General features: G+C 43.1%; 1 protein-coding gene across 2 annotated transcripts in view; it reads right to left on the bottom strand.

Annotated features, from left to right (window-relative positions):
- Positions 1-12,978, bottom strand: part of BLMH (bleomycin hydrolase) — a 105,780-nt gene that overhangs the window by 78,334 nt on the left and 14,468 nt on the right. Inside the window, exon 2 of one of the 2 annotated variants that reach the window (XM_089683041.1) lies at positions 5,993-6,190. In XM_089683041.1, coding sequence (XP_089539167.1) covers positions 5,993-6,190 — 198 coding nt within the window. Of the gene's footprint in view, positions 1-5,992; positions 6,207-12,978 lie in introns of those variants that run through there. The other variant, XM_089683040.1, reaches the window with a different exon arrangement.

Here is a 12,978-nt window from a genome sequence, read left to right as displayed (position 1 = left end):
ACATAAGAATGTATGTCATCTTAGGGAAAAGTAGTCATTACAAAGGCATGCCTGACATACTAACTTCTTAAAGCGGTATTAAACCCAAAAACAAAATTCATGTTGCAGCTTACCAATTCTTAGATGTGGCAGCTGCTATTAATAGATTTCTTTTTTAGGTCCCCCCACCCCCCCCATAAAGGTGATTTGGCCAGTAAATCTGTTAGTTTTCAACGTCCTTTACCAGATCAAGCTGTCCAAGAAAAGTGACAGTTTGAGAAAAGCTTTAAATTATTTATGTAAAACCTTTATACCAATAAGGAAAAAAAAAATGTTGCTGCTACTGGTTTAAAAGGTGTTAGCTGAAGTTTGAATTTAAAGTGGTTGTAAAGGCTGAAGACTTTTCACCTTCATGCATCATATGCACAAGGGTGTGGAAATTTTTGAAAAAACTACTTGTCCAGGGACTAAATCAGAGCTCCAATCTACTTGTCCAGATAAAAAAAAAAAAAATATTTTAACCAAAGCCGTATTTAAATTGGAGGTGATTTTAGGAATGTCTGGGGCATTTAAAAACAAAACAAAAAGAGGCTTTATGGCGACTTAAATGTGTAATATTTTTAACATTGCGCTGTTTATCTCCTCCTCCCTTCCTTGCCTGTCTCCAGCACCACACCCAGGGACTAGCAGGGAGGAGGGAAACCTTACAGTGTGATGAACAACGATTGGCTGCTCGGCAGGAAAGGGTGGGTCAGGGCTTATACGTTATGCCTTCCACTGCCAGAGCCCTTTTTACATACATTTAAAAAATAATTTTAGGCCTGAAGATTACATAAAACCCCCAAACATTATACAGGCGAGAATCGAAAAATTAGAATATCGTGCAAAAGTTCATTTATTTCAGTAATGCAACTTAAAAGGTGAAATATATGAGATAGTTCAAGCCGTGATTTGTCATAATTGTGATGATTATGACTTACAGCTCATGAAAACCCCAAATCCACAATCTCAGAAATTAGAATATTACATGCAATCAATAAAACAAGGATTGTACATAAAACAATATCGGACCTCTGAAAAGTATAGGCATGCATATGTACTCAGTACTTGGTTTGGGCCCCTTTTGCAGCAATTACTGCCTCAATGCAGCATGGCATGGAAGCTATCAGCCTGTGGCACTGCTGAGGTGTTATGGAAGACCAGGATGCTTCAATAGCGGCCTTCAGCTCTTCTGCATTGTTCGGTCTCATGTCTCTCATCTTTCTCTTGGCAATGCCCCATAGATTCTCTATGGGGTTCAGGTCAGGCGAGTTTGCTGGCCAATCAAGCACAATAATCCCACGGTCATTGAACCAGGTTTTGGTGCTTTTAGCAGTGTGGGCAGGTGCCAAGTCCTGCTGGAAAATGAAATCAGCATCCCCATAAAGCTCGTCTGTGGAAGGAAGCATGAAGTTCTCCAAAATCTCCTGGTAGACGGCTGCGTTGACCCTGGACTTAATGAAGCACAGTGGACCAACACCAGCAGATGACATGGCTCCCCAAATCAACACAGACTGTGGAAACTTCACACTGGACTTCAAGCATCTTGCAGTGTGTGCCTCTCCATTCTTCCTCCATACCTGGGTCCTTGGTATCCAAATGAGATGTAAACGTTGCTCTCATCAGAAAAGAGGACTTTGGACCACTGAGCAACAGACCAGGTCTGTTTTTCTTTAGCCCAGGAAAGACGCTTCTGACATTGTTGTTCAGGAGCGGCTTGACATTTGAAGCCCATGTCCAGGATCCGTCTGTGTGTGGTGGCTCTTGATGCACTGACTCCAGCCTCAGTCCACTCCTTGTGAAAGTCCCCAACACTTTTGAACGGCCTTTTCCTGACAATCCTCTCCAGGCTGCGGTCATCCTTGCTGCTTGTGAACCTTTTTCTTCCACACTTTTCCCTTCCACATAACTTTCTATTAATGTGCTTTGATACAGCACTTTGGGAACCTCTAACGTCTTTTGCAATTACCTTTTGAGGCTTTAACTGCTTATGGAGGGTGCCAATGATGGTTTTCTGTACAACTGTCAGGTCAGCAGTCTTTCCCATGATTGTGATTCCTACTGAACCAGACAGAGACCATTTAAAGGCTCAGGAACCCTTTGCAGGTGTTATGGCTTAATTAGCTGATTAGAGTGGGACACTTTGAGCCTAGAATATTGCACCTTTTCACAATATTCAAATTTCCTGAGATTGCAGATTTGGGGTTTTCAGGAGCTGTAAGCCATAATCATAACAATTATGACAAATCATGGCCTGAACTATCTTGCTTTGCATGTAATGAGTCTCTCATATATTAGTTTCACCTTTTAAGTTGCATTACTGAAATAAATGAAATTTTGCACGATATTCTAATTTTTTGAGTTTCACCTGTATATTTTCTGAAAGCAGAGACCCTAGAAAATAAAATAGTGGTAGTTCAAATTTTTTTATTGATTTTACTGCACATTTTTTTAATGATTTTACAGCAAAATTTCAGTAACAAATACAAGTTATTATTATTATACAGTATTTATATAGTGCCAAAAGGTTTGCTCAGAGCTGTACATTATAGTGGGAGACAGTACATGAGACAATACAGTAACAATACAATACACAAGGGGTACGAGGGCCCTGCTCCTTGGAGCTTACAATCTAGGAGGGAGGGGATAGTGGTACAGGAGGAAATGGCTGTGGGGGATGGAGTGGTAGGAGGAGTGGAGGAGATCGGCAGTTAGGTACGGGCGGGGTAGGCTTCCCTGAAGAGATGGGTTTTCAGGGTGCGCCTAAAGGTGAGGAGGGTAGGTGCCAGTCTCCTGGATTGGGGTAGTGAGTTCCAGAGGATGGGGGAATGCCTGGAGAAGTCTTGGAGACGGGCATGGGAGGAGGAGACAAGGGAGCTAGAGAGTAGGAGGTCTTGTGAGGAGCGAAGAGTACGTGTTGGGTGGTATTTGGATATCAGGTTGGTGAGGTAGTTTGGGGCAGCATTATGAATAGCTTTGTACGTCAATGTTAGTAGTTTGAATCTTATGCGTTGGGCAATCGGAAGTCAGTGGAGGGAATGGCAGAGGGGGTGGCGGATACGGAGCGGTTGGTAAGGTGGATGAGTCTGGCCGCTGAGTTCAGGATAGACTGAAGGGGGGATAGTCTGTGATGAGGTAGGCCGGTGAGGAGGGAGTTGCAGTAGTCGAGTAGTGAGATAATAAGGGAGTGAATGAGTTGTTTAGTAGTGTCTGGGTTTAGGAACAAAACGTATTTTGGAGATGTTGCGGAGGTGGAGCCTGCATAAATTTGCCAGCGATTGGACATGGGGCTGGAAGGACAGATTGGAGTCTAGAGTGACACCTAGAACTTTGGCTTGCAGGTGGGACTGATGGTGGCGTTATTGGTTGTGATGGAGAGGTTGGGGGGGGGGCGCAGGCTGGGGGGAAAACTAGGAGCTCGGTTTTGGTAAGGTTTAATTTGAGGAAGTGGAGTGACATCCAGTCTGATATGTCGTTCAATAGGCAGGTGATTCGGGCAGAGACTGAAGGGGTGAGGCGAGGGGTAGAGAGGTAGATTTGCATATCATCGGTGTAGAGGTGGTAGTTGAAGCCGTGGGAGTGTTGTCAGTTGGCCAAGGGAGGAGGTGTAGATGGAGAAGAGAAGGGGCCCGAGGACAGAGCCTTGAAGGACCCCAACAGAGAGGGGGAGTGAGGGGGAGGTGGCAGCGTTATAGGCAACACTGAAGGAGCGCTGGGATAGATAGGAGGAGAGCCAGGAGAGAGCGGAGTCTCTGAGGCCAAGGGAGTATAGTTTTTGAAAGGAGGAGGGCCATAAGCTTTGGCAGTTAGCAGGTCATTGATGAGTTTGAGTAGGGCAGTTTTGGTGGAGTGTAGGGGACGGAAGCCAGACTGTAGGGGATCAAGGAGGTTGTTGTCGTTGAGGTGGGAGCTTAGGCGATTATAGACTAGTTAATTTTAGAGCACAAAAAAGCAATAAATTACCCTTTTTTTTGTAAAATATGAAAGATGAGGTTACATCAAGTAAATAGATATATAACTTGTCAAACCTTAAATGAAATGGCGACAAACTTCAGTACCCTATATTTTCTATAGGTCGACACTTTGTGTATTGCAATCGACAGTTTCATGCACAGGTGCCCCAGTATGTGCTTTTACGTTTGAGCGTGCGTATATGTGGGGGCCTCAATATTTTTTGGGGGGGTGGTATGTGCTTGGGAGTAACTTTCATTTTTACAAAAAAAAAAATAAAAATTTTCATCACATAGGGGACAAAGTCCCCTACGTGATGATTTTTGGTGACAGGTTCTCTTTGAGACATCCAAGGTCTAAAAGAGCCTGCATATCTCCCCTCTGCTCCAATGAATGTAATGCAGTGCACATCGCACCATACTACATTCTTTCCTGGGGATTGCATTACAATCTCTAAACAGGGACCCGGAAGTGACATTGTACTGTCACATCCGGGTCAGCACAAGAAAGGGAGGAGAGCGGACTTGTCCACTCTTCTCCCTCCCCGCTATTCGACGGCGAGCCAGGCCTGCAGATGGGCAAGCAGAGCCTGGGAAACCTCACAGGGGAGGGGGGGAGGGGTTTGCAGAGAGGCTGGCACTGTGTGGAAGCAATCAGAGCTGAATGCTTCCACCTGACAGGTGAGCCCACTGCTTGATTGCAGCAGGGCTAAGGGAAGAAAAAGAACTACCTGCGCGGCGCCTGGAACTACATGTCCCGGGAATCCAACATCCCTGTATGCATGAAAGTAAAAAACTCTTAGAGTGCTGCTCCCCCCAACAACCCCCCTAATACTTACTGGAGCTTGATCCAGTGCTGTGCATGGGAGCCATGGCTCTCCCTCTCCTGTCAATCACAGCCAGTGAGGAGAGAGCGGGGGGGGGTGTGGGGGGGGGGGGGGGAGGGCGAGGCCGAGCTACGCACTATTTGTCCTATAGAAACACAGAGGAGCAGGAGTGAGTGCGCATGAATGCTCCCAGAGCAAGCAGTTTGCTCTGGGGTCACTCAGTGGGGGGAGGAGCAGGAGCACCAGCAGGGGACCTGAGAAGACGAGGATCGAGGCTGTTCTGTGCAAAACCATTGCAGAGCAGGTAAGTATGATATGTTTGTCATTTTTAAAACAAAATCTGTAAGTTTAGGGTCAAGCCCATCAAAATCTTCTAGTGCATTCAACACTATGTTCTTCACAGACGGACAGTGCTGCTGTCCAAAGGGGTTCCTCTTGCTCGTCCATCCAGTGTGGTGACACCATAAGACAGGATGTGTTACTAGCCTGATCACCAAGTAAAAAAATAAAGGAAAAAAATGCAGCCACCACATCTAAGGATTGCAACAAATTACATTTTTGTTTTTGGGTTTAATACTGCTTTAACGCCATTTCTATTAAGCCTCATTCACACCTACAAATGGGCCCGACACAGATTACATGTGAAAATCCCAGTCGGCATTCCTGGTGATTAGCTGCAGGAAGAAGCCCCATTGAAAACAATGGGTGGCTGCTGGCTCCCGCAGCTAATTGCAGTCGCTTGCATGTAATTTCTCATGCAGTGCTCAGCTATAGTTTATATTTGTGTCTCATTAACACTGAGTCTGAGGCTAAAGGAGTTAACAGTCAGCTGCTAGTCACCTTTCTTGTAAACTGACCACACAAAGCACATATGTTGATCTGTGTTAACATGGTCAGTTTTCATCCTTTGGTTGGCCATTCAGAAGGTCCAGGCAGTGGGAGGAAATAGTCCCAATGGGGACAAAAACAGCAAAAGAAGAATTTTCTCCTAACGCTTCGCTGTGGCAATGACTACAGAAAAGAATACAACTTCTCTTGTTCATGCATTTTGTCTGTGTTGGAAACTTAGTGTGAATGAGACAGAAATAAAAATACTAAAAATAGGACCCTCTCATTACAGTATTCCATCAAAGAGGTCCTAAAAAACCTCAACAACAGACTTTTCGCTGTCATTTTAAACAAGCTGATGGGGCTTACCTGAGTTCTTCTGGTTGGTGACAGGCTTGCCCTCAGCAGGGATGGTGTGCTGGAAGACATGGGAACTGTCCTGAACGGTCTGCCTCTGTAGACACACTTCCAGTGGATCACTGCATGTGGCAACATTCTGAGCTAGGAGAAAATGGGGCGAAGACTTCAGCTTCTTCCTGAAGGAAGCGGTCTTCTCCAAACTCAAACCTGGGAAACAAGACATGTGCATAAACCTGGGTAATCATTTCAGAATCATTTTATGTGGGGGTATCTGTGTTAGTGAGAAAACTTTCCTGTACAATTAGAGAAGCACTAAGAATCAAACTGAAGCACTCCAAGAGACATTGATACATTTCAGAAAAGAACTGCACACATAGCCAAGTCATACCACACTTTCCTCTCTACATCACAGCTAGTGAGGAAGCTGAACTGCCACTGCATATATATATATATATATATATACACATATACATACATATACACATACATACATATATACATACATATACACACCGTATTTTCCGGCATATAAGACGACCCCCTACTTTTCCTGTTAAAATATAGGGTTTGGGCTATACTCGCCGTATAAGGCTACCCCTCTTCCAACGCACACCAAATAAAAATTAAAAAACATCAGATTTGATTTCAATATGGTAATTTTAATTCCAATGCTTATGACATGCAGATACCTAGCAGGAAAACTGTCACTTATAAACATAAGGCTGTTTGTCATCAAACATGTAAACATAAAACAGTGCAAGTTGATTAAACTTTTCCTAATTCACTCTAAAGCTGAAAGGAAGGATAAGACACTAAACCCATGGGAGCTGCCATGCTGTTTGTTTTCTAAGCAGTCAACCAAACTGGAACTGATGATGATAGGAGGAAGATAAACAATAGAGAGAGATCAAGTTCCTGGCAAGTCAGCAACGCCCATCATAACTGCAAGGTTTTGCTGGTGTGACAGTTTCCCTTTAAAAGCCTTCAAAAACCTCCTGTTCGTCATCTGATATCATAAGTACATCAATTACATCTTGTGATACATTTGTAAGACAGTCATCGTATGGATCTAATTCTGTATCAGATGGTGTGGTCTCAGCTTCGGCTTCCTCTTCATCTTGCCACAAGTAGTCATCCTCCATAACATCTAATGAATTTGATATGCCACACTTCTTGAAAGACTTGATTACTGTTTCTGCATCAATATCATTCCAGGCTTTTATGACAAACTTGCACAAAACATCCAACTGTGGAGAACGCATGTTTCCTCCTTTTGTGAATGACTTTTCGCCGCTAACCATCCACTCATTCCACTGTTCTCGAATGCAATCTTTAAATGGCTTGTTTAGGCACACATCCAGTGGCTGTACCAACGATGTCAATCCTGCAGGAATAACTGCCACATCTGTGTTTATTCTTGCAAGCCTTTGCTTGGTGCTGGGAGTTAAATGAGCCCTGAACATATCCCACACCAGTAGACTACGTTTTTGAATAAGTCCACCTGGTCGCCTGCTCCATACATTATCAAGCCATAGCTTTACCCCTTCTTTATCCATCCAGCCTTTTTCATTCACGTGTACAAAACAACCAACAGGGAACTTGAGTTTCGGCATTGTTCTTCTTTTAAAAATAATCATTGGTCTCAGTTTGGCACCATCAGCTGTGCATGCTAGTACCACTGTAAAACTGGACTTCTCATGTCCTGTTGTTTTAATTAAAATTGTTTTTTCACCTTTTGGATGGACAGTTTTATTTCCAACCATATCAAAATTCATTGGAGTTTCATCCAAATTTCCGATACTACTTAACGCATAGCCATGTTTATTGCGCTGTTGTATTACGTATCGATGGAAACTAATTACTTTGGCATCAAGATCTGCAGGTAATTTTTGTGCAATTTTCGTCTTTTGCCTCAGTGTCATATTATGCCTTTCCAAGAATCTAGTACACCAGGATACAGTGGCCTTAAATCTGTTGCTGTGATCTGGGTTAGATTTGGCCCACTGAAGTGCAAACAAACTTATTTTATTTCGTGTCACTATATAACCGTTTTGGCGATGCTCATTCACCATGTCTGCTACATGTTTTTCGAGTTCTGGCCAATGTGGGGTGCCTCTTCTTAATGCACACTTACCCCTTGGCATACTCTTTAATGCTTTTTCATTTGCTTTCCAGTCCCGAACCATCTTTTCTGTTACTCCATATTGTCTTGCAGCAGCACAGTTATTCTGTTCCATGGCAAAGTTTACAACTTTAAGTTTGAAACTGGCTTCATATTTCTTTCTTCTTGCTGGTGGAGCCATGATGGGGTCTTGACTGTTATCCATTTGTATACTGTACTGTACGAACCGGTACAGATACTGGTGCTGTGCTGTACGAACCGGTACAGATACTGGTGCTGTGCTGTACGAACCGGTACAGATACTGGTGCTGTGCTGTACGAACCGGTACAGATACTGGTGCTGTACTGTATGAACCGGTAAAGATACCGGTGCTGTACTGTATGAACCGGTAAAGATACTGGTGCTGTACTGTATTCACCACCACATGTATCTGCTCACCAGATAGACTCTGTTTTTTCACCACATATAAGATGCACACCAAACTTCATTAGAGATGGCCAACATTAGAATTGGCTGAAGTGCAGATGCTCCTGCTTCCCCCTGCCTTCCCTCAGAATAGCCAATCCAACCCAGTATACAACAACCAACCAATCACGGCAAGCGATGTATTTTCTGTGCACACTGCATACAAAGCCTGCTTGGATTGGGTGGGTCAGCTCTCCCTGCCTGCCCAGCCCAAGATACCATAGTTTGCACAGAACTGCCACAGTGAAGACATGATTATACTAATTAGCTAATTACCGTATTACAAGGTCGGATGCAGCAGTACCATACCGGTACTTCCGAGCTGACGCTTCTGCGCATGTCTTCGGCAGCAGTAGACGATCGCTGATCACCATTCCTCGCAGAACTGCATGAGACGTCGGATGCAGCAGTTGAGAGCTCGATTGATCGTGACTGAAACTGTGACATGCGCAGAAGCGTCTTCTTGCCGCTACCCGATGTGTATCCCTTCTCTGCATATCAGTTTCAGTCAAGCTCAATCGAGCACACAACTGCTGCATCCGAATGGTGATCAGCGATCGTCTACTGCTGCCGAAGACATGCGCAGAAGCGTCAGCTCAGAAGTACCGGTATGGTTTCAGCACAACACCCGGCGTATAAGACAACCCTCGACTTTGTAGAAGATTTCCAGGGGGTAGAAAGTCATCTTATACGCTGGAAAATACGGTGTATATATATATATATATATATATATATATATATATATATATATATTGGAAGTAAGCTCTTATTTCTACCTACAGGAAGCAATGACTGTTCACACATGGACCATGAAGTGACTGACTGAAATCACCATTATAGGCCAATCCTCAGTTATTACAAATGATGTAACATTATAGTGTGGGCACTTCTAAACTTAGCTACATGGGAAGTATTAAAGTAGAAATATAGGCAAAACTATTTGTTTCATTTTGGATAGAGTAAAGAAGGGTTATAACCCATTGCAGAGATTTCCATTCATTTCCTGTCCCATAACCAAACAGGAAGTGAGAGGAACTCCTTGCAAATTAGGGGAGTTCCTTGGGGACTTCCACACCACCAGAACCAGTGTCCCCATTGGAAGATTTCCCCTTTATTACTTTTCAGGGGACAACCCAAAATCTGGGATTTTCTTTTACTTTCACTTTCAGCATGGGTTCACATATGTGCGGCTCGGTATATTGCATGTGATTCGCACAGGAACCACACCGCATTCCTGTGCAAATCACATGCGATTTTGTGTGCGGTGCGATTGGAGCCATACATTTTGCACCCGCACCGAAACGTGCAGGACCCTTTTTTGGGTCTGCACTAGAATCGGATCGCATAGGTATTCACAACTATGTGATCGGATTCTTCACATCGCACCACGTTTTGCAGACTGATTTCAGGGTGTTGTTAACTTAACATACACACCCGCAGCGGTTCGCATGAACGGGGTGTGATTCTGATGCGGTGCACTGCATCAGTGTGAATCATGGCTCAATAATGGTAAACAGGACAAATAGACAGGGTAAATCTTCTTAATGGGGACACAGACAGCAATAAACTAACAAGTGTTCTAATCCCTCTGAACTATGTCCAAATCTAAAAATAAAAATTGCCTTTAGGTATACTTTAAAGTTTAACTGAAACTTCAGCCTAAAATTGGGCTTGTGTCCATGTGCTTTTGTTCACTTGAAGCAGGTTTTGCATTCCCAAACAAGCCTTTGAGAATGTAAGTCCCAATTTTAGTATATGTCCTACCGAAGCGAGGACTTCAATCAGCAAAGTTCTGGCTCTTACTCAGCAGGGGGTGTATCAGACTTCTGTAAGGGGCCTACTGCTTTCACACAGGGAGCAAGGGTCCCATTCTGCAGCATGCAGGGGATAGGATTTTCTAATCAAACAGACTGCTTTCTAAAGTAATTAAGATTTGCAAACATTTTGTTGCACCTGGAATGTATTTAGCTAGTTAAAAGTGCTATTGGACTGTAACCGCTTTCCAACCTTATCATTTACATGTGCGGCGGAAAGAGGCTCTCCTGTGCTGCTTCACGTACCTAGTACGTGATCCAGCTCTTTCAGGTAGGGGGCACACGCGCCGCCCCGTGCAGTGATTTGACACAGCACAAGCCAGTTAGCAGGTCCTGGCCAATGATTGACAGCCGGTACCCGGTGATCAGGCTGATAGGACAGAGCTCTGTGTATGTAAACAATACAGAGCTCTGCCCTCTCAGCTGGGATATGGCGATTTTTGTTTCCCTGCACAGCAGGGAAATAAAAACAGGCTCATCCCCTAGTAAAAGTAAACACACAAAGTACTGTTAGGCATACACTTAACACTTTGATCACCTCTAGATGTTAACCCCTTCCCGACCAGTGTCATTAGAACAGTGTTGGTGTATATTACTAGCACTGATCACTGTATTAGTGTCACTGGTTCCCACAAAGTGTCAGTTAATGTCAAATTGGCTGCTGTACTGTTACAGTTCTGCTATAAGTCGCTGTTTGCCGCCATACTAGTACAGTATAGTAAAAATTTCTGCATATATTACATAGTTTGTAGATGCTATAACTTTTGCGCTAATCAATTAATATACACTTATTGGAATTTTTTTAATCAAATATATAGAATACATTTTGGCCTAAATTTATGAAGAAATTAGATTTTTTTTTAAATGGATAGGTGTTAAAGCAGAAATAAAAAAAAAAAAATGTTTTTTAATTGTCAGTCTCTTTTCGTTTATAGTGCCAAAAAAAATGTATGTGTTCGCATATGTGTATTTTATAAATCACAGTCTGACATTTCATGTATGCCTTCCCCCTGATGTACTTAGTTGATCCTGCCAGTCACCTTTCTTCCTTATTCTAAACTAACAACACGAAGCACAGAAGGTGATCTGTGTTGGTGTGGTCAGTTTTCATACTTTGGCTGGTTTTTCAGAAGCACAGAACACTGTGCAGACACACAGCATTCCTGCATTGGATAGTATAGTTACATAGCTAAACTGGCTGAAAAAAGAAAAAAGTCCATCCAGTTCAACCATAAAAAAAAAAATGATAATCCTATGCTCACAGTTGATCCAGAGGAAGGCAAAAAACAAAACAAAACAGCAAAGCATGACCCAGTTTGCCCCTGCAGGGGAAAAAATTCCTTCCTGATCCCCCGAGAGGCAATCAGATATTCCCTGGATCAACGTTACCTATAAATGTTAGTATCCAGTTAAATTCTGTGTATCCAAGAAAGACTCCAGGCCTTTTTTAAAGCAATCCACTGAGCTGGCCAGAACCAACTCTTGAGGGAGTCTATTCCACATTTTCACAGCTCTCACTGTGAAGAAACCTTTCAGTGTTTGGAGATTAAATGTATTTTCCTCCAGACGTAAAGAGTGCCCCCTTGTCCTCTGTGATGACCTCAGGGTGAATAACTCTATATCAGTGGTTCATATAGTGAACACGGTGTATTTATACTTGTTGATCATATCCCCCCTTAATCTCCTCTTCGCAAGAGAGAATAAATTCAGTTTCTCTAATCTTTCCTCATAGCTGATCTCCTCCATGCCTCGTATCAGTTTGGTTGCCCTTCTCTGTACTTTCTCCAGTTCCCCAATGTTCTCTTTGTGAATTGGTGCCCAAAACTGAACTGCATATTCCAGATGAGGTGTTACTAATGATTTGTACAGGGGTAATATGATATCTCTCTCTCTGGAGTCTATACCTCTTTTAATACAAGAGAGGATTTTTCTCGCTTTAGAAACCCCAGCTTGGCATTGCATGCCATTATTAAGCTTGTGATCTACCAGAACTCCCAGATCCTTCACCATTGATTCCCCCAGTTGTACCCCCCCCTAGTATGTATGATGCATGCATATTCTTAGCCCCCAAATGCATAACCTTACATTTATCAACATTAAACCTCATTTGCCACATAGTTGCCCAATTAAAGTGTGCATTGAGGTCGGCTTGTAAATTGGAGACATCCTGTAAGGATGTTTTTCCACTGCTCAGCTTGGTGTCATCTGCAAAGACTGAAATGGTATTTTTAATCTCAGACCCCATATTGTTTATAAATATATTAAAAAGTAAGGATCCCAACACTGAACCTTGGGGTACACCACTGATGACCCTAGACCATTCAGAGTATGAATCATTAACCACTACTCTCTGAATACAATCTTTTAGCCAGTTTTCTATCCATTTACATACAGATTTTTCTAAGCCTGTAGACTTTACCTTACACATTAGCCGTGTGTGGGGAACTGGGTCAAACGCTTTTGCGAAATCCAGGTATACCATGTCCACCGCCACTCCTCTGCCTAAGGTTTTGCTTACCTCCTCATAAAAAGAAATCGGACTTGCTTGACAACTTCTGTCTTTCATGAATCCATGCTGTCTGTTGCTTAAAAT

This window comes from Staurois parvus, unplaced genomic scaffold, assembly GCF_062004578.1.
Source record: "Staurois parvus isolate SC_StPar_1 unplaced genomic scaffold, SC_StPar_1.0 ptg000299l, whole genome shotgun sequence".
NCBI classification, from domain to species: domain Eukaryota; kingdom Metazoa; phylum Chordata; class Amphibia; order Anura; family Ranidae; genus Staurois; species Staurois parvus.
Note: the sequence above shows the minus strand (reverse complement) of the source record. Positions and strands in the feature narration are given on the sequence as shown.